Here is a 26,650-nt window from a genome sequence, read left to right as displayed (position 1 = left end):
AATATGTGTTTTCCTGTACTGCTCCTGTTTTTAACATGCATTTTTCCCATTTCTTTTTTTTTTTTAAAGATTTATTTATTTATGTGACAGAGAGACAGCCAGCGAGAGAGGGAACACAGCAGGGGAGTGGGAGAGGAAGAAGCAGGCTCCCAGCGGAGGAGCCCGATGCGGGACTCGATCCCGGAACGCCGGGATTACGCCCTGAGCCGAAGGCAGACGCTTAACAACTGCACCACCCAGGCGCCCCCATTTTTCCCATTTCTGTTCCATTTAGGCACACAGGTTCTTACTACACATTTACTCCAATTTATAGGATTTTTTTAAATTTGGGAAAAGTTCTTTAGTACTTGAGTGAAACGTAGATGTATTTGCTGCAGAACGGACAGTCATAGTGCTTCAGTTAGCATCCTGATGCTCCTGATGTTTGGAACTTGGAAGCAGTGCTACATGTGGTGGCAGCACGGACACATGACCGTGAGCTGCCAACCAGAAGAGCTTTTGCTTTTGAGATCTGCCTTGTTCTAAATCAAGCCAGGTTTTTCAGGACTGTGTATAGTTGTGGGATCACACATTAAAGAAGGTTCAAAAGTAAAGTCTGGTGAGTGGTCAAGTAATAGTTCATCCTAAAATATTCCTACCAGGTATAACCTGTTTAGTAGTAGAACATAATCTTTTCAGAACTTAAGTGCAGATTCAGAATTGAAGCTACCTTAGTACTTCAAGGGTAAATGCTTTGAATTACTTTAAAATGTTTTAATTGTTGAAAAACTGCAAAACAGAGTCAGCACTTTCAGTTTTGAGAGTCTTGTACTTAAAGTGCATGCGTCTGTCTACTTACATATTTTTTTTTCCTAATTTTTCACCTTTATGGTATGAGTAGAAAGTTTTTGTTTTTGTGCTTTCGAGGCAGGGTGGCAGTGGGGTCAAGGGCTTGCTGTGTAACTCAGGACAATGGAGAACTAGATAGAAGCTTTGATGAAAATGTCTATTAGATGGTGACACATCCCATCTCCTGAAACTCCAGCCACACCTGCCCTTTCCCCACTATGTATTCTTTGCTATTTCCTGTTATCATACCCTTCTGCTTCATCATCTCACTTGTAAGGTGATTTCCAACTCCCACCTTCCATGTTAGCCTCTTGGAGATTTTCTGCTATCCTTTTGGGCTGGATTCTACCTGTGGTCATCACAACAGGTTTCTACTATTTTTTTTTTTTTTTTTTTTTTTTTTTACTTTTTAAAATCAGTATTCACCTTCAGTTTGTGGCCTGTGAAAGCTGTATTGCTCTCGTCTTTATTAATTGGAGAAACAGTGACAGCAGAGCTCTGTCCCAGCCTTTCTTCTGCTTACCTTCCCACCTCCAGTCCCTGAGTCCATAGATTTCACTTTCATTTTTCATTGGTTTGTTTGTAGGTTTGTGGGTTTATTCACTCATTCAACAAACACTACTTGAGAAAAATTACTACATACTAGCTACTGTCCTGGAAGTTGAAGGTCCTCATAAAGAAAATAATGCCTGTTTTACTCTTTTATAGATCATGTAATTACCTCCTTTTAATAAATCTGTAAAATGTCTGTTTTCTCTCCTAGATTTTCTTGAGTGCTTAGTTCTTATGCTTTGTATCTGGCACTCATAATAGGCATCTGTGTTATTGATAGTCATCTAATTAAATCTCTTTATTTTGCAAACCTGGAAAGTTGAAACTAAAAAAGAACGTGACTTAAGAAAATATAATTTGTTAATGGCCAAAATGGAAATAATGCCTGGGACTCCCAGTCTTTCCACAACTCTGTAATATTTTACGTTAATGTTGTTTGCCTAGATTTAACACTTTTTCAGTTCAAGAAATATTAAGTGAATACTTTTTGTATGCAGAGCACTCTGTGGAGCGAACAGGAACTCAGCGAAACTTCGGTGAGTTATTGTAAGTCTTACTCAGAAAGAAATTAAATAAATGTGGCTTATGCCCCACAGGCTGATACCCTCTAATGCAGAGTTCCTCAGCCTCGGGAGCGCTGACATTTTGGGCCAGTTCTTTGTTGTGAGAGGCTGTCGTGCAGTATAGGGTGTGCAGCGCCATCCTTGACCTCTAACTGCTGAAGGCTCTGGGAGGCGTGCTTTGAAATCTTTCCAGGGCGTCAGGGCATCTTGTCTGACGGAGGGTTCTTGGAGGTACCACTTCAGAGCTTTCTGAGGTCTCAGCAAAAGATTTTACACTCACTCCCTCGGTTTCATCTTTAAACCTTTTTTTTTTTTTAAAACTGTGTTTTAGATTTGATGGTTGCCCAGAAGCAGTGTCATAATGTTAGCATCATTTGCTGAATAGAGAGGCTGAGAATGAGAAGAAGTTTTCATTTCCAAGTCCTAGAACCTTTACATTTAGCAGTTCTTCTTCCTTTTGCTTCTCTCCTCTTTCATTCTACTGTAAGTACAAGTATAACTCGGGCAGCACCTTCAGCACGCTGCCTGGAGAGCTCCTTAGCTACATCACCCAGCTTGTGTGGTACATTTGGTATTTTCTGTATAACTACAGGCTGCCACGTTGCCACTGTGTAATAAGGAAGCTTTTTCCTCCATTTTTTCCTATAACGTTTTCCATATTTTCATTTAAACCCTCACTGGCTGCCAGCAGCCGTTTTCATATCCTTTAATACTTCACTGGTGCTGTATGCAAGGTCCTTCGAGCTTCTGTCCAGTACACTGCCCATAGACACTCCTTCCATGTATTTTATGGTTTTTTTAATAACACCCCAGATTCAAGTATCTAAACCTGTATTAGTTTTCTGTAGCTGCATAATAAGTTGACCAAAACCTAGTGACTTGGAACAATAATCATTTATTTCATAGTTGCTGCATATCAGCAGTTGGAGAGCAGCTTAGCCAAAACGTTCTGGCGCAGGAGTCTCATGAGATTGTAGTCAGATATCAACTGGAGCTGCAGTCATCTGGAGGCTTGACTAGGGCTGGAGGATCCATATTGGTTTCTCTCCATGTGGATCTCTCTATGGGACTGCTTAAGTGTCTTTCTCCAGAGCAACCAATCCAAGAGAGGAGAATATTCTAAAGAATTTGCACATGTATTTTTAAAACCACCACAGTCCACAGGTAGCTTCCCAAGCTTCCCGGACGACCTTTTCTCTTCTATCCAGCTGGAAGGAAAAATCCGTTTGGGGCCCAACTGAAGCAGAGGTGGGGGTTGAATTTTGTGCTCTTCCACTCTCATTTCATTGGCTGGCACTCGGTCACATGTCACAGCTCACTGAGAAAGAAGCTGAGAAATTAAATCCAGCTGTGTGGCTGCAAAGACGAGAAAGCAGATTTGGTTGAATAGGGAGAGTGGTGAAGTCATCAACCAAAACAGGGAGCATAAGAAGAAAAAGTATGCCTGCTTTCATTCTGTGTGAAATTGCTCTTCTTGATGGTTTTTGCTTGATTTTCCACTTTTTCTTTGATAAAACAATAAACCAGAAGAAGGTATTATCATTATTTTGGTGTTTAATAGTATTCTAGGGAGTTTCCATCAACTCATTTTAAATTTTGGATGAATGCTTGTTTTGGAAATTCTGTTTTTGAAGTATGGGCATAACATCAGTTATTGTTCCTTCAAGTCCTTCTGTGCTTCTCTGTCCTACTGCATGATTATAAACCTTCACCAAGGGCTTTATTTTTCCCCCAGGGTCATCTTATTGAATACTTGCATCTTCAGTAATTCATCTGGGCCCAATGCTTTGTCTGTTTTAATACTTCTAATTACCTAATTATGTACTATAATGCAGTGACAAAGCCCTTTATCATTTCACTGTTTTCTTAACCCTTTTTATGTATAGGTATTTTTTTGTTTTGTTTTTGGTTTTGTTTTTGGTTTTGTTTTGTTTTGTTTTGTGTCTTTGTTGTCTGAGGAACTCTTCCTTACAGATGGCCCAGAAATTTGCCTGGCTTCTCTTTATTGTCTGCTGTGTTATAACAGACCATTGCCCTGTTGAATATCTTTTCATTTAACTTACATCAGGCACCTGGGTTCCTGGCTATTGGGGCTCTAAAGGTGTGTGCTTGTTCTCCATCCCTTACTTCCTCAGTCAGTCGCGTATACTGCAGTCACATGGGAAAATACCCAAAAGGCACACAGAATAGTCTGGTTGCTGTAAACTACTTTTGTGACAGAATTAGGGGCCATTCTGTTGTTCATTTAGATGTCCACAGCAAGTATCCATGAACAAATATAATGGAAGTCAACAAGATTTTCCAAAGTCATGCTGACCTTACTTCAGGATAAGTAAAAATTGATGAAGGGAAATTTTTTTTTATTACATACGTGTTTTAGATAATGAAAAGATAAAATGATAGAGTTTTACTATTTACAATCTTTAATGAATTAATAGATCTAAGCAATGATTATCAATGGTTGCTAACATCATAAAAATAAATAAGCTAATATATGCATCCTGATGGAAGTACATAATACCAGCTATAACAGTTATCTGTTGCTGCATCATAAACCACCCCAAAGCATAAAACAACAGCATTTATTTTGTTGATGAATGTACAACCTGGGCAGGACTGAGCCAGACAGTTTCTCTCTGTTCCACATGGTGTTGACCAAGCCTGCTTGAAGGGTAGGGGCTGGAATCATGTGAAGGCTTGTTCACTCCCATGTCTGGCTGTTGAAGTTGGCTCTCAGCGGAGACCTTCTCTGCAGCTGTGACCTCCATCTGGCCCTCCCGTCTAGCTGCTTGACTTCCCAGCAGCATGGTATCTGAGTTCCAAAGATGTGTCCAGAGAGCCAGACAGAAGTTGTGTCACAACATCACTTTGTGAGAAACTAGTCACGAAGGCCAGCATGCATTCCAATGGTGAGGAGTTAGGCTCCTCCACCTTTTCACAGGAGAAGTGTCAAAGAATTTGTAAACGTGTGCTAAACCATCATACCACCATGAAGAATTTTATTGAAAATTGAATTTGAATTTGGTGAAGTCTCTAGACCTAACTACCAGTTTATAGGATATATAGGAGGAGGAATGTGTTAAATAACAAAATAGTGGAACAATAAGAAAAATTCAGAATGTGGGAAGTTTTGACACAGTAAATAACCTGGCTTCTTTAACAAATACATTGCAGAGAAAGAGAGACAGAGATGGAGGAGAAAAGAGAGGGGAAGAATAAATCTTACGAGACAGATCAACAAATTGTAGTATATGGACATTTCTTGGATCTTGAACAAACTGAAATAAAATAGGGAAATTTGCACAATGCCTGGATATTTGATTTAATTAATGGATTATTTTAGTATTAGTAGTGTTAGAATGGTACATGGTTATGTTTTTAGAGTCCTTTTAGAGATACATACTGCATTATTTATGGATGTGACATCTCAGATTTGTTTCAAAATGCAGAATTGAGGGAGGAATATATAGTAAGCAAGAACTGATTGGTGATGAAATTGGGTGATGGATATATTGAGTCTACTATTGCCTATTCTTTAGAAATGTTTGAATTTTCCATAACGAAAGTTTTTTTTTTTTTTTTAAGTCTTACAATGAAAACTATAATGTCTCTGAATTTGGGGTTATTTCAAGATGCAGAACAAAACTCACACACCAAAGTTTTATATCTCTTCGTATCAATTTGCAATATGTAAAATTTGATTATAAAAGTTCCTTCACACATCTTGAGAGAGAAACTGCTGTATTTTAAATATTGATCAGTTAAGTTAGAACTGAAATACTACTTTTTTTCCTCCATCAAGAAAATCAAGAAAAATCGTAGAGTCCCTTGGAGAGCGCTCATTTTTCCAGGTCCCTGGTTTGGGATGCCCCTGTTCCCCCATGGCAAGACATCTGGCTTCTGACACTGTGCTGGGAGGGCAGGAGCCCTGCTGGGTAGACCCTCGGACTTTACTGAGCTTCCAAGACCCTCCTAGCAAGTCAGGAATTGGGTGGGGGTTTGGGCCAGGCACTAAAGTATGGGGGAATTCCCTGTGCCCACCTCACCCCAACCCAATCCACAGTATGAGTTCTGTAAGGGGATGGCATACTGTGGACCTCAGGTTGGAATGGGGCTGGTGCCCAAAGGCGGCCTGAAGACCTCTCAGGTGGAGGGTGAGTCAGGAGCTGGGGTGGAGAGAACTCCGAGGGGGCCTCCCTCCAGCCCTGCACTGCCCCACCTGGGACTGTGAAGCTGGAAAAGGAGAAGCTGGAGCAAACCCCAAGGAATCCTGGGACATCAAAGCTCTGCAGAAAGACCTGGAATGTTTGGCCAAGCTTTTGGAGTAAAAGAGGATCATGCTGGAATATACTCAGGCAGATGTGGGACTCACTCTGGGGGTTCTCCTTGGAAAGGTGTTTAGCCAAATGACCATCTGTCATTTTGAGGCTCTGCAGCTCAGTTTCAGTAATGTGTAAGCTGTGGCCCCTGCTGCCTAAGTGGGTATGGGAAGCTGACAACAGTGAAAATCTATAGGAGATATGCAAAGCAGATACCCTTGCGCAGGCCTGAAAGAGAAAGTGAACAGGTCTGAAGAAGCCAGAGAGAGGCAACCAGGAGGACTTGTGCCTGCAGTGCCTGAAACCCACCCTATAACCAGTCAGCCACATTGCCCTGCAGCTCCGCCTTGAGAAGGCTGTGGTCTGAGTGTGGTTCTGCACTGGTTGCCAGAACAACAAATGATCAAGTGGTGACTATTTGCAAAGAGAGAATTTTGAGTCCCCTTTCTCAGGGGCACCAGTATGCTTTCCTCTGGCATCAGGGCCCCCTTTTGGTATCCCAGGCTATAGGGCCCCTTTCTTCACTCAGTCCCTTTCCCTGATGGTGAGGCCTTTCCCTCTGTGTCTGTCGCCACTCTGGGCTCTCCTATGCATTCAAACCAAGGTGCCTGCCCTTCCCAGGAATGGGGGGCCGGGGCAGGGGGAGGGGGAGGGCTAGTGAAAGAGAACCTGGGGTTTGTACAAGGGCTCTGGGATTAAGTTCTTTATTCACTGAGAACGGATTTGGGAACACAAAGGGTTTTGGGGGCAGGGAGTTTGGGGGGAACAGATTGGAGGGAAGGTAAAGTTCAAGGATGCTCTTGTTTTTAATCCCCACATCACTCATTGCTTTGTTCTTAAATAAAGAAGTCTAGGATACAGTAAAAAATAAAAAATAAATAAAAAGAAGAAAAAGAAAAATCTTAGACTGTATTTTCTAAATTTCATCATGGAGTACTTATAGTATTACTTTCTCTTTGGTTTTTATCTGTGTCAGAGTTTCAATCTCACTTATTTACCATTTTCATTTTCTGGCCAAATGCAGAAATTACATCTCTTGGACTTTCCTTTTCTGATAATAATGAAATTTATCTTCAGGCCCATTTGGTCTGAATTTTGTTCCCTTTATTTGCCTATTAGATATTTGGTTTGAATTAATCATAAACTTAATACAGTTTTAACTCGAGTTTTTCTTTCTACCTCATCTTTACAGAAGTTACTACCCTTCCTTCCTTCCTCCCTTCCTCCCTTCCTCTTTTTCTTTTTCTTTTTCTTTTTCTTTTTCTTTTTCTTTTTCTTTTTAATGAAACTGTAGAGTCACTATTGATTTTCAAAATCTTAACAATTGTTGAAGCCAGCTTGGATCTGTATTCTGTGATTTTCATTATTGTTTCAAAAGTAAATTTGCCCTGTGGTGTTCAAATTACTTTACCTATCCTGAATCAACACCAGATGGCACGGGGTTAAAAAAAAAAAATAGACATGTAATGGATGGCAGAGAAGCTATTTTGAAACTTAAAACATATCATTAAAAACTGATTATTACTGGGGGACCTGGGTGGCTCAGTCGGCGAGTGTGGACTCTTGGTTTCGGCTCTGGTTGTGATCTCAGTGTCCTGGCATTGGGCCCCAGGTCGGGTCCTCCATTGCACTCTGTGCTCAGCGTGGAATCTGCTTGTTCCTCTTCCTTTGCTCCCCGCCCCCACCTCTTTCTCAACTAGGTAAATAAATAAAATCTTTTTTAAAAAACCCAAACTGATTATTACTATTCCTAGAAAAACTACTCACTGTACTTTTCTCCCTTATTCTGATTTCTACAGATGGTGTGTCTTCTGGTTTGAAGCCTAACAATAAGACAATCAAGTATTTGTTGTGGGAAATGTTATTATTCAGGTGTATTCATCAAGCTTATGACCTAGGTTCTTCTTGGTAACTCTGAACTCAGGGAATTTTACCTAAATGTGTATGTCTGACTCACATTGATGAGTGAAGCGGTGGGAAAGTACTCCTGCCCTAACCACCCAGATATGGGGCAGGTGTTCATCTCTCTGCCTCAGAGTCCCTACCTGTGACCTGCTGACTTAGACTGGATAATCTCCAAAGACATCTTCAGCTTAAAACTTCTCTGAATGTAAATTCTTTTTCCAACTTCTTAAATAAACTTTAATATCTTTTAAATAACTTTTCTGTATCTTTCTACCTTATTTGATGCTCTGAAACCATCAGAATTTACAGAGCAAGTCATACTTTTCTAAAAAAAGAGGGTATCATGAAACTTCATAAATTGGCACTTTAGGGTTGTAGAGTTGTAGATCGTGTGCTGTTGCGTAGATATGCTGTGTCTGCCTAATACACATTTTTAGTTGATTGGGTATTTGCTAAAAGTGGGTAATTTAAATTATCTACCTGCAATTTAATTCTTGTAGCTCTCTTGTTTTTAATCTTGCAAGTGGTTAGTATGCATTTAAATGAAACTATGAATCGGTATGTAATATAATTTACATTTTTAGTAGTTAGGTATTAAACTCTTACTATATAGTTCATGGGTATTTGTTACAAAGTGGATGTTGCAGTTTTTAGTACTTTCTTGCATAATCAGTTCAGATTGCATCAGCTACACAAAATTTGGTTGTGCTGGTGTGCATGGAAAAGTTCCAAAGAATAGTTAATGGAGGGGATGTGCAAAATCAATTAAGCCATGTGATCTAAATTATGGGGCAGGAAGCCTACTTTAAGACATGGCTGGGATGGTAACTAGACTTACTGTGGTGATCATTTCACAGTGTATACAAATACCGTATCATTATGTTTTACACCTGAAACTAATATAATGTATGTCAATTATACCTCAATTAAAAATAAGAAGGCAAGGCTAGATTTAAGTCATCTAATGAGAAAGAGGGAGAAACAATTTCACTTCGCAGAAGGATTGATCTATTTTTACCTTAGTGACTAAGTTTTCCCAAGAAATTTCTCTTTAGCAGTTTATTTTAACTACTTACCTGTCTTACATCCTGATTACTTTAGTTTGGGATATTTGACTTCTTAAAGGGCTTTATCAACTTTCTTTTGTCCCAGAGAAGTCATTTAAAAAGTGTTTGTGTTTCTTTCCTACTTCAGTGCATTTGACATCTTTCTGGAACACCTTTGGCTTCTGTGATACAATTTTCTTGCTCTGAATCTACTTTCAGGTTAATTTTTCTCCTTTAAGAGCTAAGGTCACTGTGCCTAGTCACACTCCCTTGCCTGAGCAGGGAGGGGTCATCAAATGAAGATTCATGCAGAGATGTGAGGTCATCTTGCTCAGATCCATGGGTTGTTTATTACGTAACGGCATCCAAAAAAGAGGTCTTCTTTTTGCTAGAGACAAAACCAAATATACGTGTTTGGGGACAATTGCACATCCAAGGGAATTTCAAGCAAAAGTCACATGAACGATGAAGATAAAACAGGCTTTAATTTATTTTAAAAATTAGGACCAGAAGGAGATGTTTCACAAACCACTAGCATAGTTAACCCAGAAACCCAGCCTGGACTGGGAAGAAAGTTATAACTCTCACAGGGAGCCAGAAAAGGATCAGAATGAAGCATAAAACAGCCGAAGTCTCCAGAACAAGGCAGTTAGCCATTACAATATGAAGTAAAACAGCTCATTTTTGCTTTCTAAAAGACTCATTACGGAGTATTTTTCTGTTTTGATAATGCTCTGTCCTTCCATGCTTTAGGCGCTCTTCCTCTTCAGCCTCTCTCCTATCCACTTATTTTCTAGTTCCAAAGCCACCTAATTCACTTCTTTATCCCCTAACATACCAGTGCTCAAAGACTAATTATGACCTCCGTTCCTGCACACTTACTGCTTGCCAGGCACTGTTCTTGGTGCTTTAACATGATCTCATCTTGATCACAAGATCAGTATTATTATCTGCACTTAATAGGTGAGGCAGTTAAGCAATCGCTTACTCAAGATTATATAGCTAGTAATTATGCAACATGAATTTGAACACAGGCTTTCTTCTGAAGTTTGTGATTTTTTCCACTTCACTTCATGATAGTGTCCTCTTGTTCCTTCCTGTCATCTCTCCTCTTTCAAGGCTTATTCCCACTTAGAGTTACTCAAATATTATTTTCTTTGTTACTTACCTACTCAAAAATATAGAGCCACTTGGTTGTTCTTTCTTCATTTCTAGATTCAGCAATTCAGAGCTCTTTCCAAATCTGCCCCACCTTTTCTCCTGTCTCTTCGCCCCGCTCCCAACTGGCAGGACTTCATGGAAGGACTTGCCTTTCCCATTACTGATTCCCGCACTGTGCCGTACATGTGGAGTACTCATTGCCTTCTGTGCCTTCATCTTCCCTTCTGATTTGGTTATCTTTACCACTGATATTCCATCTTCCTCCTCTGCTAAAACTTCTTGTTCAAACCTTTTGTGATTGAACCTATTCGACTGTTAACTTCTAGGTGACGTTCCTTCTTCCCTTATGTATTCACTATGTATTACATTGCTATGTATTTGTTCTTTGGATTGTTACGATTGTATATTCTTTCATTAGAAACAACTATGTAGGGGCACCTGAGTGGCTCAGTTAAGCATCTGCCTTCAGCTTGGGTCATGATCTCCGGGTCCAGGGATTGAGCCCCACGTTGGGCTCCCGGCTCAGCGGGGAGCCCACTTCTCCCTCTTCTTCTGCCATTCCTCCCCCTTGTGCTCTCTGGCTCTGTTTCTCCATCAAACAAATAAATAAAATCTTTAAAAAAATTTTTTTAAAACCCAACTATGTAAGCTCCTTGCAAGTAAATACTGTGCCCTTGTTCTATTTCACATTACCTCAAAGCACCTGGTAGAATTTTTGATCCAGAGAGCATGTAAGCAATACTGACTAACTTGTTCCGTTTGAAGTCATTATTTTAATCAGACAAAACTAACAGTGTGGTCGTGTATAATAATTTAAATCCTGATACTGGCATTGAAAAAAAGATAATGATTTCTTCAAAAAGCTGGTACATCAAAAATTACATTCTAGTCCTAAAAACCAAATGGGCTAAAACAAAGTAATCTTGCACCCTAATTATATAGGCTGTGATTCATTTTGCTTAAGAACTGTCATATCTACCGTGTGAGGACTTTAAGCATATGGAGAGATTTGAAATATTTAGGTGTTGAAAGGTACCATTTCCCTCTGTGATAGAATAATTTCCCTTTTCTCACCCTTTTTTTCCTTAACCTATCAGTCCCACCAATGGCATAAGCTAGCTGCATGGCAAATACACACTTGTACTAACTACCTAAAGTAGCCTTTGACACTTCTTAAACATGAGAGTTTGAGGGTAATTCTTGGAATTCTACTAGTCAGTTTTAATCCTGTGTTTTCTTTCTTCAGGTTTCCTGAAATGCAGTTTTTCCAACAAGAAAATGTGAGAAAAATTCTTACAGATGTTCTTTTCTGTTATGCTAGAGAAAACGAGCAGTTGCTTTATAAACAGGTAATGAAAATATCGTACAGGTGGCATCCATTGACTCAAAATTTTCTATACAGCTTGACAAATGATAGGGCAATAATGTAGCCTTTATTGTATCCAAAGTTGTATCATAATAGTAAAGCAATCAAAGAGCTGCTTGTCAGCTGCATGGTGAGAAAAGTAAGCTCATTGAAGCACATATGCTTCTTCCTTATTATAAGACATTCCACCAAATTGTCTTCTATAAGGCATTCAATCTTTTCTTTCAACGTTTGGGAGTTTGTTTATAAACAGCATCTTTGAAGCCAATCTAGTAATAAAACTTTTCAGAGTTGTATGTATAAATATTGTTTCTAAATACAGCATTTATAAATATGTGACATGCCATGTAAAAAATAATCAAGTGTCCTTCTACTCCTTAAGATTTACTGGTAATATAACTTCAGAAAGTTCCTCTAAATTTTTTGAAATTTATGATATTCTCTGTTATCCAGATATTCATCCCATTACTAAAGGAAAGAAGATTAAGATTGTTGGATTATGTTTTGCTCTCATTGAAATGTAAATTATTTATTTATTATATAAAGAAGTATCTAAGTTTCTACTTAAGCTCATGGTGTTCCAATAAAAATACAAAAGGTGGATATTTTTATGTATTTCTCAAAACGTATAGTAAGTGGAATTCAAACCAAATTAATAAATGCCCTAACAATCAAAAGTATGTCCAACTGCTAACCACCTAATTTCAATGTAATATAACAGAAAACACCTATATGGCTAGAGCAAAATATTTTATTTTATTTTTTTTTAAGTTTATTTATTTAAGTAATCTGTACACCCAGCATGGGGCTTGAACTCACAACCCTGGGATCAGGGGTCACATGCTCTTCTGACTGAGCCACCCAGGCACCCCTAGAGCAATGTATGTAATCTGAAATATACTCAATCAGTTTAAAGATAACAAACCACTGATGAATCACTGAACTCTGCCTCTGAAACTAATAATACACTATATGTTAATTAATTGAATTTAAATAAAATAAAATTTTAAAAAATGATAATAAATCAAGTCCTATTCCAGTTGTCCTAAATAATGTATTTGTTATTATATACATAGAATATGGAAGGGAACTAATTTTACCTAACTTTAAATATTAGTAATATGCCTTCATATTAATTACATGGTGATGATCACCTTTTAGAATGGAAGATGGAAAAAATATATCCCATTCAAAATGGCAACCAAAGCTATAAAATATCTTGAAATAAATATAACAATATAGATGCAAAAGCTATGTGAAGAAAACTGTAAATGTTATTGAAGGATATAAAGCAAGAGTTGAATAAATAGAAAAGTGATAGTACGTTTGTAGATAAGAAGGCACTAAATAGAAATATTACTTCTTCACAAATTAACATGTAAATGTATTATTCCAGTGATAATCTAAGAGAGAGAGGCACTTTTTAAAAACTAAACATAGTCATTTTAAACTTAGTGTCAAAAAGCATTACCGAAATTTTAATGGAGATAATACAGCTTAGTGGTTAAGAGCACTAGGTTTAGGCCTGAATCTGTTATTTAAATCTCAGCTCAAGCATTTACTAGCTACATAATCCTAGACACTTTACTTACTTAAATTTTCTAAATCTTAGTTTCATTGTCAGTAAGATGAGGGCAACAATAGTATTGACTTTGTAGAGTTAAAAACACATAGTGATCACTAAGGGTTCTTGTTGGTATTTAGGGTGTTTATTACTATTTTTATCATTACTAAATATACTAGAGTCACTAAGGATTCTTGTTGGTATTTAGGGTATTTATTACTATTATTATCATTCTTAAATATACTAGAGTTGCTACAGAATATAGGGGAAGGGAAGAATGGCAAAGGGAGATGTGAAAACTTCTGTAGATATTCTGTGATCAAGCTAATATGACACTAGTGTGGGAATCAACATAGATCAGTGGAACAAACTAAGAACAGGTCCAGTTATATATGAATTCTTAATATGATAAGATAGGATATTTTCATTTAATGGAAAAAAGCATATTGACTTGCCATGTTTGACTTCCCATCTAGAAAAAAAGATTAAAATATACCTTTATTAGAGAATAAATTCCAGGTGGCATAAACATATAAATATGAAAACTAAAATTTTTTAATGAAATACTGGAAAAAATTTAGAAGAATTGTTTATAATCTCAAGGTTGGAAAGACCTTTCCAAGCAAGATAGGCTCTCCAGAAGTCAGATACAAAATTCAAAGACCAAAAACAAGCAAAGAAATCAAAAAGGAGACTAGGAGAAAATAAATGTCAGTGTAGGACTTTTTGGAGGCAAATAACAGAAAATCCCATTCTGAATGACTTAAACTTGAAGGATGCTATTAACACACTTTGCAAGAAGTCTAGGGGCAAAATGGTTCTGCAGCATTAGTTAGTTCAGTAGTTCAGACTCCTTTCCGTTTTTCTGTTCTCTCTTCATTGTGTTGGCTTCTGTCATCAAGCTTATCTCCTCGTTGTGCCCTTTCTTCTTTCCAGTATTTGCAAATACTTCACAGTAAAAGATTTGATGATAGCAAACTAAGTCAGAATAAAATTATTCCAAGTTATATATTTGTTTCCCGTTTTTCTTCAGAGAAAGAAAAAAGTCGATTAAGGAAGTGTTATAATAATGGAAACAAGTTCCACAGACAAGGAACAAAAACATAACTGCACTCAAACATTTGTGATGTATGTGGGCCACTGCATTTGTAAGGAAGACTAGACAAGAATATGGAAGGTCAGATTCTTGATAATTTAGACAAAATCAATCAATTACTGAATAAGAAAGTATCATTAACTTACTCTTGGGAGTCCCTTGATAAGACTTAATTACTCCCTCTACATGTTTAAAATCCTATAGATTCTTTACATAGAAATAATACCTTGCTAAAGAAGGACTGAATATTTAGCCAGATCAAATTTGAGAAAAAAAACCTTGAGTTTCATCACAAGCTGTTAAAGCTATTATTTTGTACTAGGTGACACCCCGTTTAACATCGACCATATTGTTAATAGTTATGGGATTTTATTGAATTAATGAGACTGTTATCATGTAGTAGAATGTCTTGCTGAGTTAATTGAAACTGCAGAGATTATATAAATGGTATTAATGAACTTTGACTGCCTGATGCCTCAGCTTTAATAAAGACTGCTTGGTGGGCTAAATGAACACAGGCAGATAAAAGAACAGGTTCAATTTTGTGAGCCTACAGGCTGTTGATGAAGAAAACTTCGTTACCTTTATTTTCAACTGGCATGAGTTTGGAGTGCAGTGACTACTAACGATCCAGCAGGGATAAAGGCTTTAAGCAAGCAGAAATGCTGATGGCAAGCAAAATACACAGTTTGGGAACCAATAAGTATACTGGCAATATATTATGTTTTATTTTGCTTTGTCGAATTTACAGCATATTGAATTTATGATCATTTTTTCTAAATAGTTCTCTTTTCCTTTAAAGATGTTTATACACTTGTCACTTGTAATTACTAATCAGGTTTCACTAGTTTAGAATTAAGAGTAAAAGTAACAATCTCTTCCAAGTCTATTTGAGAAAATATCTCCAGTTTAGTTGGAAGTCAACAATGAATTTGTAAAAGGTTGTCTTAATGATATTCAGGGACTCTTAATTTCCATTATACAAAGAGCACTCTTATTTATTGATTTGAAATATGATTTAATGTTATTTTTCATTTTCACATAGTAGTTCAACATTTACCAAATACATTGCTGTATGGAGAGGTAGATATTTAGTCAGTCAGTCACCATGCAGTGAGTACCTTCTATGTGCTGAGCCTGTAGAAGGAGCTGGATTTTTGTATCTACACAGAGATAGCACTCTTCAGTTTCTAATTGTACAGTCACTTCTTTGCTCATTTTATTATTGTGTGTCTCTCTAGACTGCAAGCTCTATAATGGTTAGAAACTTGCCCACTTCATTCACTTTTGTGTTCTCAGCATTATCATAGGTAGTTAATAATTTTTGACATATGAACTTGAAGGTGAATGATGCATGATCAAATGGAGGATCTGGACAGAATAGTATTGCAGAAACTAGAGGGAAGAGAAAATGTAAAGAAGGTAGGAAGATGCATTTAGGCAAGAACTCATTCTTATTAAACCAGCCATTAGTTAGAAAATACACTGGGGGGAAAAGAACCAATCAGAAGATCACTGCCACCATCACCAACAACAAAAACCTACTAAAAAACTTAGCAGTTTACAAACTTTTGGGTTGGAAAATCTGTTGTTCTTTAAAGTATCTATTTTCTTCAAGTTAATTTTAATGCAATACCAATAAAATTGCAGTGTTCTGTTTAGCATTTTATTTAAATGATGCTGAAGTTTACCTTCTAATTAAATTAGAACAGGCAAGATAATTTTGAGAAAAAGAATAGAAAATATGGCAGAATAGAATATTTTACAGCTCAAGTCATTAAAGTAGTAAAGTTCTTGTTAAGAATGGGATAGGCTGGGGGCGCCTGGGTGGCGCAGTCGTTAAGCGTCTGCCTTCGGCTCAGGGCGTGATCCTGGAGTTCTGGGATTGAGCCCCACGTCAGGCTCTTCCACTGGGAGCCTGCTTCTTCCTCTCCCACTCCCCCTGCTTGTGTTCTCTCTCTCGCTGGCTGTCTCTCTCTCTCTGTCAAATGAATAAATAAAATCTTAAAAAAAAAAAAAAAAAAAGAATGGGATAGGCTGGTGATGGGTAGTAAGGAGGGCACGTATTGCATGGTGCACTGAGTGTTATACGCAACTAATGAATCATCGAACTTTATATCAAAAATTAAAATAAAAAAATAAATAAATTCAATACTCCAAAAAAAAAAAAAAAAGAATGTACAAATCAATGGAATACCAGTAAAAGCCGAGAAAAAATGAGCACTAACTATTCAGTGGATGGTAAAGACAACATCTCAAAAGTCTTGAGAGAAGATGGATTATTCAATAATTAGTTGAACTCTTGCAGAGAAAAATACAGATTTATTCTTCAGGACAAAACTAAATACCAGATCGGTAAAGAATTAGCTGTAATAAGGAAAACTGTGTACTCCCCTAATTTCCATGTAAGGAAGGCCTTTTCAGGCATGAATACAAAACAAGAAGCCATGAAGGATGATGTATTGATTTGATAGTTTTAAAGTATAGAGCTTCACAATGACATGAGATATCATCACGATTAAAAGACAAATAATAAACGTAGGAAAGTGTAACAAAAATGACTACGGTTAATATCCTGAATTGGTGAAGAACTGTAACAAAGTATCAGGAAAAAAGAAACACTTCATTAGGAGAAAATGGGCAATTCATTAAATAATAATGGCCAATAAAATTTTTGTGTCAGTCTCACTAGCATTTAAATAAGTTAAAACAACCATTTGACTATGAAGTTTTATAGGATTAAAAACAACAACAACAACAACACTACAAGTTAAGATGTGTGAAGTGGCAATTTTTATGTCATAAAGTGAGGGAATTCTTTCTGAACAGCACCTTAATTGTATATATCAGAAACTTTAACAAAGTTCTTTATTCATTCGCCCAGAAATTCTATTTCTAGGGACTTTATCCTAAGGAAATCACAGAAACAGGCAAAAAGATGACCATAAAGATAACCTACTGTAGTTTCTAATTTCTTTCTTTCCTTTGGTCAGTCTGTCCATCCTTCCTTCCATTTCCTCCTTGCTTTCTTCCTGTCTTTTTTTTTTTCTCTTTTCTGTAGCTACAGTAATTCTTACAGTAAGTAGCTATTACTTTGATGATTAAATTATGGCACTGGGTTTTTGGAATAATTTGAGATTATTCCAGGAGAATAAACACCTCATGATGATTTTAAAGCATACTTAGCACTTAATTCCATTTTTTTCTGTGTCTCTACCATGTTCTTCTAAGGGATAGTCAAATAGTCATCTCAAGGCTTGTTTAGTAAGGAAACGGTTACTTAAAAAGATTGAAGTGGTGTGTGGTAATTTGTCTTAATCACCGGAAAGTTGTCAGTGTGTCATAAATGATTTTGTACAAATGTAAGTCCTAATTCAAGCCTAGTGGTAACTTACAAATGAACTCTGATAGAGTTTACTTTTGTATTGTTTTGTGATAATCACTAGCTTTTAAGAATGGCATGGTACTTCTAAAATGTACAGAAGGCTGTGTGACTGCCCTTCCATCATGGGAGGTCTCTACTTCCACTAGTGAAACTCTCTTTTTTCTTTGCTTCCACATTTTATTTTTATTTCCTATTAAGGTGGTATTTTGTCTTATTTTTTTATATATAAAAGATCATCCATAGTTATTATGCAAAAGGAAAATGATAATTTAAGAGGCAGAAAAGATTGTAATCTATTTTTAACTTGCTAAAACATGTTTTCTGATGCTTAAGGGGAAAAACTTTGTATTTAACAAGGCAAATTACTAATGTGGAATACTTTATTCTCCACAATAATGGATAAGTAATGAATTTTTATAATATTCTTTTAGAGACACCTTAGTAACCAATATACTTTTTTGTTTCTGTGCCTATTCATGTAATCTGCAGGTGAGCACCAGTATAAGGAAAAAGCAAATATAATTGGTGAATTCACTAAATAAATTGAACAGTAACCTTATAGTTGAAGTAGGAAAAAAAAATTTGGTAGTTTTCAGATTAAACGTGTTGAAAATCATACTTTGAAAACTTTGTTTGCTGTTATACCTGCTAAAGATTGTTTCTTTTATTATCCAACATTTCCAGCTAGCTGACTTCAGCTCTTCCTAAATCTACAGACATCCTAATTTTGAGCCATTATATAATGAAAACATTGGATGTAATTTCCTTAGGTCTACAATTCTTAGTTGCCCTTCTTACTGCAGATCTTTACACTGTAGCTCATGATTATAATTTGCATAAATGAAATTCATATTTATGAGTACAGATCGTGAAGCAACTGACAGGTGCAAGGTTGTCTACCATGCCAATTTATTGTTTGTTGTGTCATTTAAAAGAGAACTGCTCTCCATGTTTTAAAGAAGAATTTGTGCTGTGGTTGAATTGGAATCAAATTCTAAAAGTAAATAAAATCTCCTTTTGTAGCTTTTCATTTTATGCATTTCAATGAAATATGGAAATGTTGGTGGTGAGGATCAGTTGAAGAAGCATTTAAGTGAGCCTGTTCTGTCCACTGGTGGCCCTCAACATCCTCCCCCTCTCATTTCTCTTGCTCTTATGTTTCAGGGAATGCACGAACTGTTAGCGCCTATAGTCTTTATCCTCCACTGTGACCACCAAGCTTTTCTTCATGCCAGTGAGTCTGCCCAACCGAGGCAAGTTTTTATTTGAGCTCCTTCTGTTTTTTCAGCCTTGCTGTAATCATTTTAACCTCAGAATCTTTTACATTGAAGGTACTTTTATAAACTGTAAACATTTGGTTGTGTTTCATGTGACTGTTAATTCCACTTAATAGTTGTAGTCCTGGTTCAGGTATGGGACAAATTTGGAATCATAAATATCTTTGTAAATCTTAGATCTGTGCCAAAGGAAGATATATAACTAATGGATCGAGAAGAGGAAATTTTTGTTATGATGGTAAAGTGCTGATGATTGATAATATTCATATATCCCATTCTCTAATGACCCATTCTTTCACTGTAGGCTGCATGAGAACCTTGTCTGTGGGTCCTTTCTCCCCACCAGGTTTCACTGAATTCAGGTTAAAAATAGGAGACCAGTACCCCCAAAGAACCCCAGTCTGTAAATAAACAAAAATGACTTGTCATGCTTTTGATGTACATTAATTTATTCTTTACAGCAAATAACTTTAGTAATTGTATTTAACTTAGGCTAATTGTTAGAATTTATTTTCTACTTTAGATGCCCTGAGAGCCCAGAGAGGCAGCCAGGAAGTATCTTGGGACTAGAGACTGTGAGATGATAAAAACTTGTCTAAAGTATTCCATAGGTTAACGCTTCTATGTGCAGAATATAAAAAAATTAACACATAACATTTTATGTATTTATCTCCGCAATCTTTATTAATCATATATAGCCATCCATTTTGCTGAGCATAAATTAGGGCTTTTGTTATATTAACCTTTGTTTACCATATTATAGATTAGTATTTTCTAGTTTCTTTTGAGTTTCTCTAATTATACTGAGTTTGTGTATCTGACTAGAGTAACCATATCTTAATGACCTTTTCTTCAGTTATTCTAAAGTATGATAAGGATGAAGTTAGTCTTGGGATCCTGTTTTCATGCCAGTTTTATCTTTTCGAAAGCATGTGTGTACAATATACTACACAGCAAAGTATAGATGATTGGAAATTGCTTTTAAATAAGTTGGACGTGCTGTATTAGCAGTTTCAAGCCATTGAAAGGTAAAAGCAACACTAAAATAGATTTGAAAGAGGTACTGTCACTAATGAATGGATGTTAAAATATAATAAAAATAGAAGCCATTGAAAGAAAATAATGTTCTGATAGGATATATTTGACCGGTAAGTAAATATTCTGTTTTGTTTTGCTTTGGAAAACAAGTGATAGATTGTGGAGTAATCAGTTTATTCTAGATCAGGCACGTTCGAGGAATATATTGTCACATTTTGTAGTTGCTATTTGGAGTAATTAGATAGTTACTTCATTGTGGTACAGACAAAGCACCTAATTTGTTTTTGATCTTTGTAGAACAAAAGGATTTCATTTGTTAATGGAATTGCTTTTTTTATTTAGAAAGGATGGTTTTTTTTCATTTGCACACTATATGAAAGTTGGCTTATGAGTATAGAATAAGGCAACTTCTGCATCCCCTTCAACAAAAAAATTATACATTTTGATTATTTGTATTGCTTTTTTAAGTGAGGAAATGAAAACTCTCTTGAACCCTGAGTATCTGGAACATGATGCCTAGTAAGTACAAAAAAATTTTATTTTTTTTTAATTTTTTATACCATCTCTACTTCAGTGAGGGTTTGACATTAGCACTGTATTATTTTTCTAATTTTTAGTGCAATGTTCTCACAACTTATGGAAACTGCCGAACCTTGGTTTTCTACTTTTGAGCATGATGGTCAAAAGGTAAGTGTTATAGTACAGATCTTTTCAGTATATTTGAGGGAACAAATGATTTCAGTAAGTAACAACATCTAATCAGAGAATCAAAGCCATTATTATTACTATAAAAAAAATTTAAAAATCTGTGGAATAAGAATGAATTGGGGATCTACACAATGTTGCTAGTAATATTGGCAGATATATAAAGGTAAAATAAAAAATTTCACGTAAATACAAATTGTATTTTATATGTATATTACCCATGCAATAGAACTTCTTACTTGAAAAATTATTACAAATTTTGAATGACAAGTACATTTATCTACTTGATCTATTGTTACACGAGTGAGTTGATAGACATTTTGTTACTGAAGTGCATATACAAACTGTATGAAATAGATTGTCTTATTTTTACTAATGCTTTTTACTAATTTTTACTATTGAATTTACATTTAGCTTCAGTACCATCATTTATCGTTTACTGTCTTATTCTTTTTAACTATAATTTTTATTATGTGTTATAACCGATGTACCATAATATATACCTTTAAAGTGTACAATTTAGTAGTTTTTAGTATATTCACAAGATTGTGCTTATGTCCCTGTTATTGATTCAAAAATATTTTCATCACCCCAAAAGGAAATCTCATACCCATTAGCAGTCACTCTACATTCCCCCCATTTCCCAGAGTCTCTGACACCACTAATGTACTCCCATTTCTGTGAACTTGCCTATTCTGGACATTTCATGTAAAATGGAACCATATAATATGTGGCCTTCTGTGATCAACTCCTTTCACTTAGCATAACGTTTTCAGTGTTCGTTCTCATTGTAGCATGCATCAGTACTTCACTCCTTTTCATGGCCGAATAATATTTCACCATGTGGATATACCACATTTCATTTATCCATACATCAGTTGATGGACATTTGGGTTCTTTCACTTTTTGGTTATTAAGAATAATGTTGCTGTAAACATTTGTGTATAAACTTTGTGTCTGCATATGTTTCCAGTGCTCTTGGCATTTCTCTAGGAGTAGAATTGCTGAGTTAACTTGACATTTTAAACAAACATATATGCTAACTTAGAGATCATTATGGTGTTTTCATTGTTATTACACAATATTAGAAAAATTGCCAATTATTCTGGCAAGGGATGTCCTTAAGAGTTTTTGGTATATTTTTTCTGATTATTTTTTTTTATATTGGTATAATTGATTACATTCTGGTTAGAAACCATATATTATTCTGTCACTTTATTCCATCTCTTTAAAAATGAAATGGATAACTAATGTTTTTTATGCCTTTGGTCTAGATCAGGGCAGACTACTGCCTGCAGGCCAGTTTGTCCTGCCATCTGTTTTTATACAGCTTGGGAGTTAAGCATGGCTTTTACATTATTAAATGGCTGAAAAACTATCAAAAGAAGGATAATATTTTATAGCATATGAAAATTATATGGAATTCAAATTTCCATGTTCATAAAAAAAGTTTTATTGGGAAATAGCCATGCCTGTTTGTTTCCTTATTGTCTATTGCTGCTTGCTCAATACAATGGCTCATTACAAAGTCGAGTAGTTGCAACACAGACTGTATGACCTATAAAGCCTAAAATATTTACAATCTGGCCTTTACAGAGAAAATTTGCTGATCTTCAGCCTAAGTGATAAAGTCTTTCTCTAGTAATATATCAACATGTTACATTCTGTAAAAGTTATTAAAGGTGAAACTTGTAAGCATATTTGATGAACTACCATGTTTTAGAACAATTACTTTATATTTGTTCTTGGCAGATTTGATGAAATCATAGACTTATGTGAAAATCAAGCTTTTGAGCAGAAAGTATTTGAATACATTGAAATAAAAGCGTCATGATCTCTTTATGCAGTGGTCATTTTTTGTTTTATAAGTGATTCACACTATCCGCAAAAGTGAATGGTAAAAATGTGAACATTACCACTTTTCAGTTTTACCCATTCATGTTGATATCACTGAGTCAAGTTCATGAAAATGGCTAAAACACAGATGCGACCTTTCAACATTTATCTTACTTGCATATATCATGAATAATATATTCCTAAAGCATATCTAGTGAATCCCTCTTTCATCCTCCCCTTTTTATTCTATACCTTGATTCTATCACCTTTTTTAAAAGAAGTTTGAGAAATTTATATACTACTCTCTTTCAGTTCTTCTAGTTCCCTTGACAATTCCGTCGTATCACTGTGCATGCTGCCTAGGTCAGCAGACATACTTTCCATAATAAGACTTTCTTGATGAAGAAAGCAGTGTGTTGCTTTATATAATGGTGTAGAATCATCTCGCTGAATCCCTGTAACAGTTTGTGGACTGGCACTGACCTGTAGAGCACATTTTGAGTACTACTTAATAGATGGTTAGAAAGATTGCCAGTTTTGTTGGTACTTGTAGCCATCCCATATGATTATATTTGTTAAATCCAAATAGCATTTTTATGATGATAAGTCCTGAAGATGATGAATATCTTACATTAACTCTAAAATTTTCTCTTTTGGTTTCACTGTTAGATAAGCTGTTTACCATTTAAGTGATCATGAGCATTACTTGTGAGTTTCTTAAATTTAAGAAATTTTGTTATAAGTATTCTGAGCACAGGAGAAATCTTTTCAAACCACAGTTTATATAAGTCTGTAGTTCTTAAGGTACACATGAGTCTCTTCTCTATTCAGTATTTGATAAATGGACCACATAGGCTATTGATTTAGTGATGACTCATTCTCTTCAACCTGGAAATGGATTACATGATTTCCTTAAGTTAAACCATTTTTAACAGGTTAATTTAGGATCAGTTCTCTTCAAGCCAGTGATTGTATCTCTACAGAAGTGTGTTTATTAAGGACCCTTAGAAGATGACTAGATGTAGTGATCTGTTTCCCATGTGGCTGTTAGAAACCCTGCCTGAACTCAGTGCCTTCACTCCACACAGTATGGCGTTCACAAGGTTCTTCAGTAAAGAAAAACTACATGACTAGAATAAGCAAAAAATTGGGTTGTTCATTTTTAAAGGAAAGTTGGCTTCAGAGTAAACACTATATCTTGAATGTGAATGGTGTCTTATAGTTAACATGAATTCTTCCCCCCCATAATTATTTCAATTTAATATCAGTAGGAAAAAATTTCAGCAAGAATTAAAATTTTTTGAAATTATAGCATCCTGTCATTTGAACAGAATACTTGATATTATAAAATCAGAAAATGGTATCTTGGTTGTACTATTTTTATAATAAATGACCACAACATAGAGGTCTCTTTTTCTCCTGTCTATATAAATTAGCAGATATTAATTGAGCCATAAAAATCAGTATGGTCTTACATCCCTCGGACCTAAAGACGCTGGTGCAGACACTGTAGGCAATACTAAGGACTACATTTCTTTTTAAGACTTGAAATGATCCTGGAAGGACAGATAGAACCTCTTCTAGGAAGTTTTTCCTAATGCTAACACATGCCCCTCCTCTCCTCTTTCTACCAGCGTGATTAGTCACTGCTCTTACGTGGCATTCTACAGTTTTTTCTGCATAGTCTTCCCCTCTAGACTACAAGGGCAAGAGCTTTACCTTCTTTATTTGGTGCCCCTGACTGTGGTCCAATGATGAAAAGATGATGTTCCTCTTAGAGATCTCATGGTTTAGGAGCCAGAGAAGTAGATACAGACACTGTAATAGTAAAGAAGAAGATGATGAAATAGGACCTGACACTTGAGCCAGATTTTTAAGAACACTGGGGAGCTCGTCTGTGGAAACACAGGGGACGGAATATTTCAGGTAAAAGGATGGCACCCCCAGGATCTCTGGAAGCACAGTAAGAGTAGAGGCTGACCAAATAATGAAAGGCCTTATAGACCTGGCTCAGGAATTTGTCTTTTGTTTTTGTTTTTCCTGAGGGAGCTATTAAAAAGTTTTAAGGAGGGCAATTGGGCATAATTTAATATTTTAGGTGGATCACCAGGCATTTTTGGAAGCTAGATTTAAAAGCAGCCTAAATTAAGGGCAGTGAGACTAGTTAGGAAGAAAGAAGTGATTGGGACCCTAAATCAGATTATAACAGTAGGAGAGGAGACATCGTGAGAGTCTCCTGAGTGGTTCTGAGGAGCTAAAATTGGCAAACTAGGTGTTCTTATTGGAGGATGGGTTGAGGTAGGCACGGGGAAAGGGTGAACATGTTTTTGAGCAGAAGATGATAAGCTCAATTGTGAGCCTGCTGAATTAGAAACCCTTTTGTACCCTAAGATTCCGTGCCAACATAGGAATGTATAGGGGAGAACCCAAGAAGGTTCTAGGTTATGAATACAGATTTGGAAGTCTTTGGAAAATGGGTGTTGATTGAAGTACTGTGTATGAGTAAGATCACTCAGGGAATCATATGCAAGTAGAGAATTAAACTAGGACCAGACCTGTATGAAAAAGCAGCATTTGCAAAGCAGAAACAAAAATTTAAGCTAGAGAAGTAGAGTGAGGGAGCGGCAGGCAGTCATAAGAGAATGATGCTATAAATCTCAAGATTGGAGAGAGGTAGAAATTGAAGACTCAACATAGGAAAGATTAGGCATAGGGATGCCTGGTTGTCTCAGTTAAGCGTCTGCATTCGGCTCAGGTCGTGATCCTGAGATCCTAGGATGGAGTCCCTGGTCAGGCTCCTTGCTCAGCGGGCAGCCTGCTTCTCTCTGCCTGCTGCTCCCCCTGCTTGTGCTCAGTCTCCCCTCCCCCCCAAGTAAAAAAATAAAATCTTGAAAAAAAAGAAAGGTTAGACATAATATATTAGGGGAAATCATCAGACTCGAGAGGGTGGTTGAAATTTACATGAAAGCATTACAAGTAGTACAGATACGGAAGGGGAGGAAGGAAAGTTGTAGTTGGCCTACATAGATTTTTTTTTTTTTTTAATTCAGCTGTACTTTTGGTCTGGAGAGTTTAAAAATCTTCCTACTCAGCTATTTCAATTGATCCAAGGATAGTTAGAAAATATCCTCTTTTGTGATACTAGTTCCCTTTATTTACTGACTTTTTTTGTACTTTTGAGAGCTCAGAGTAAAACAGTTTTCATTTACTGTTTTTCGTGTTTAAGCTTTATGCCACAAGAAATACGTTGTCATCAGAGTATTCCATTTAGGTCCTATGGCTGATTAGACAAACTAACTATGGACAAGTAGACAAGTAGCTACCACTACCTCTAGCGAAAATTATCTTGAAATACTCAAAGTCACCAGAGAAACTGGTCAAGGGAGTACAGGTAGGAAATATTTTAGAAGGCATTTCCTGGCCTTTATGAGCACGATTATCTGTATGACGATCAGCATATGATTCCACAATTTAAGCATTTGTCATGAGATGATTAAAGTAGTTATTGGTTCTTATTTAAGCTCCCATTGATAAATACTTTCAAGAATGATGTCCATGTATTTGTTCATTTCCTATTGAAATAACATATGCTCCATTTTTTTCTCTTTTTAGGGGAAAGAAACACTGATGACTCCCATCCCCTTTGCTAGACCTCAGGATTTAGGGCCAACAATTGCTATTGTTACTAAAGTCAACCAGATCCAGGATCATCTACTGAAGAAGCATGATATTGAGCTTTATATGCACTTGAACAGACTAGAAATCGCACCACAGATATATGGGTTGTAAGTACTAAAGTTTAAGTTTCTGCTACATCTAATTATGACTTGTGGTGGTTTCTGTATGTCTCAGATCCACAGAAGTAAGACCAGAAGTGTTCCAGCTCCATTTCATTTCATATGTCTTTTGTGTTTTATGTGCCAGGCTCTGTGTTATTACTTTCACATATGATATTTCATCTAATACACCAGTCCTGTTAATTGAGTGTTATACAGGGGAAGAAACTAAG

At 36.3% G+C, this 26,650-nt stretch overlaps 1 protein-coding gene and 1 pseudogene across 4 annotated transcripts in view; both read left to right on the top strand.

The window, feature by feature from the left end:
* TBC1D5 (TBC1 domain family member 5) overlaps nt 1–26,650 on the top strand; it is a 571,386-nt gene that overhangs the window by 342,659 nt on the left and 202,077 nt on the right. For all 4 annotated transcript variants that reach the window (XM_040636853.1, XM_040636851.1, XM_040636852.1 and 1 more), the window contains 5 exons: nt 11,621–11,723; nt 18,950–19,038; nt 20,569–20,619; nt 20,718–20,787; nt 26,254–26,426. In XM_040636853.1, coding sequence (XP_040492787.1) covers nt 11,621–11,723; nt 18,950–19,038; nt 20,569–20,619; nt 20,718–20,787; nt 26,254–26,426 — 486 coding nt within the window. The remainder of the gene's footprint in view (nt 1–11,620; nt 11,724–18,949; nt 19,039–20,568; nt 20,620–20,717; nt 20,788–26,253; nt 26,427–26,650) is intronic.
* LOC103679543 lies at nt 1,934–8,567 on the top strand (annotated as a pseudogene).

The sequence above is a fragment of the Ursus maritimus genome, unplaced genomic scaffold (genome assembly GCF_017311325.1).
Source record: "Ursus maritimus isolate PB19 unplaced genomic scaffold, ASM1731132v1 scaffold_20, whole genome shotgun sequence".
Classification (NCBI taxonomy): domain Eukaryota; kingdom Metazoa; phylum Chordata; class Mammalia; order Carnivora; family Ursidae; genus Ursus; species Ursus maritimus.
Note: the sequence above shows the minus strand (reverse complement) of the source record. Positions and strands in the feature narration are given on the sequence as shown.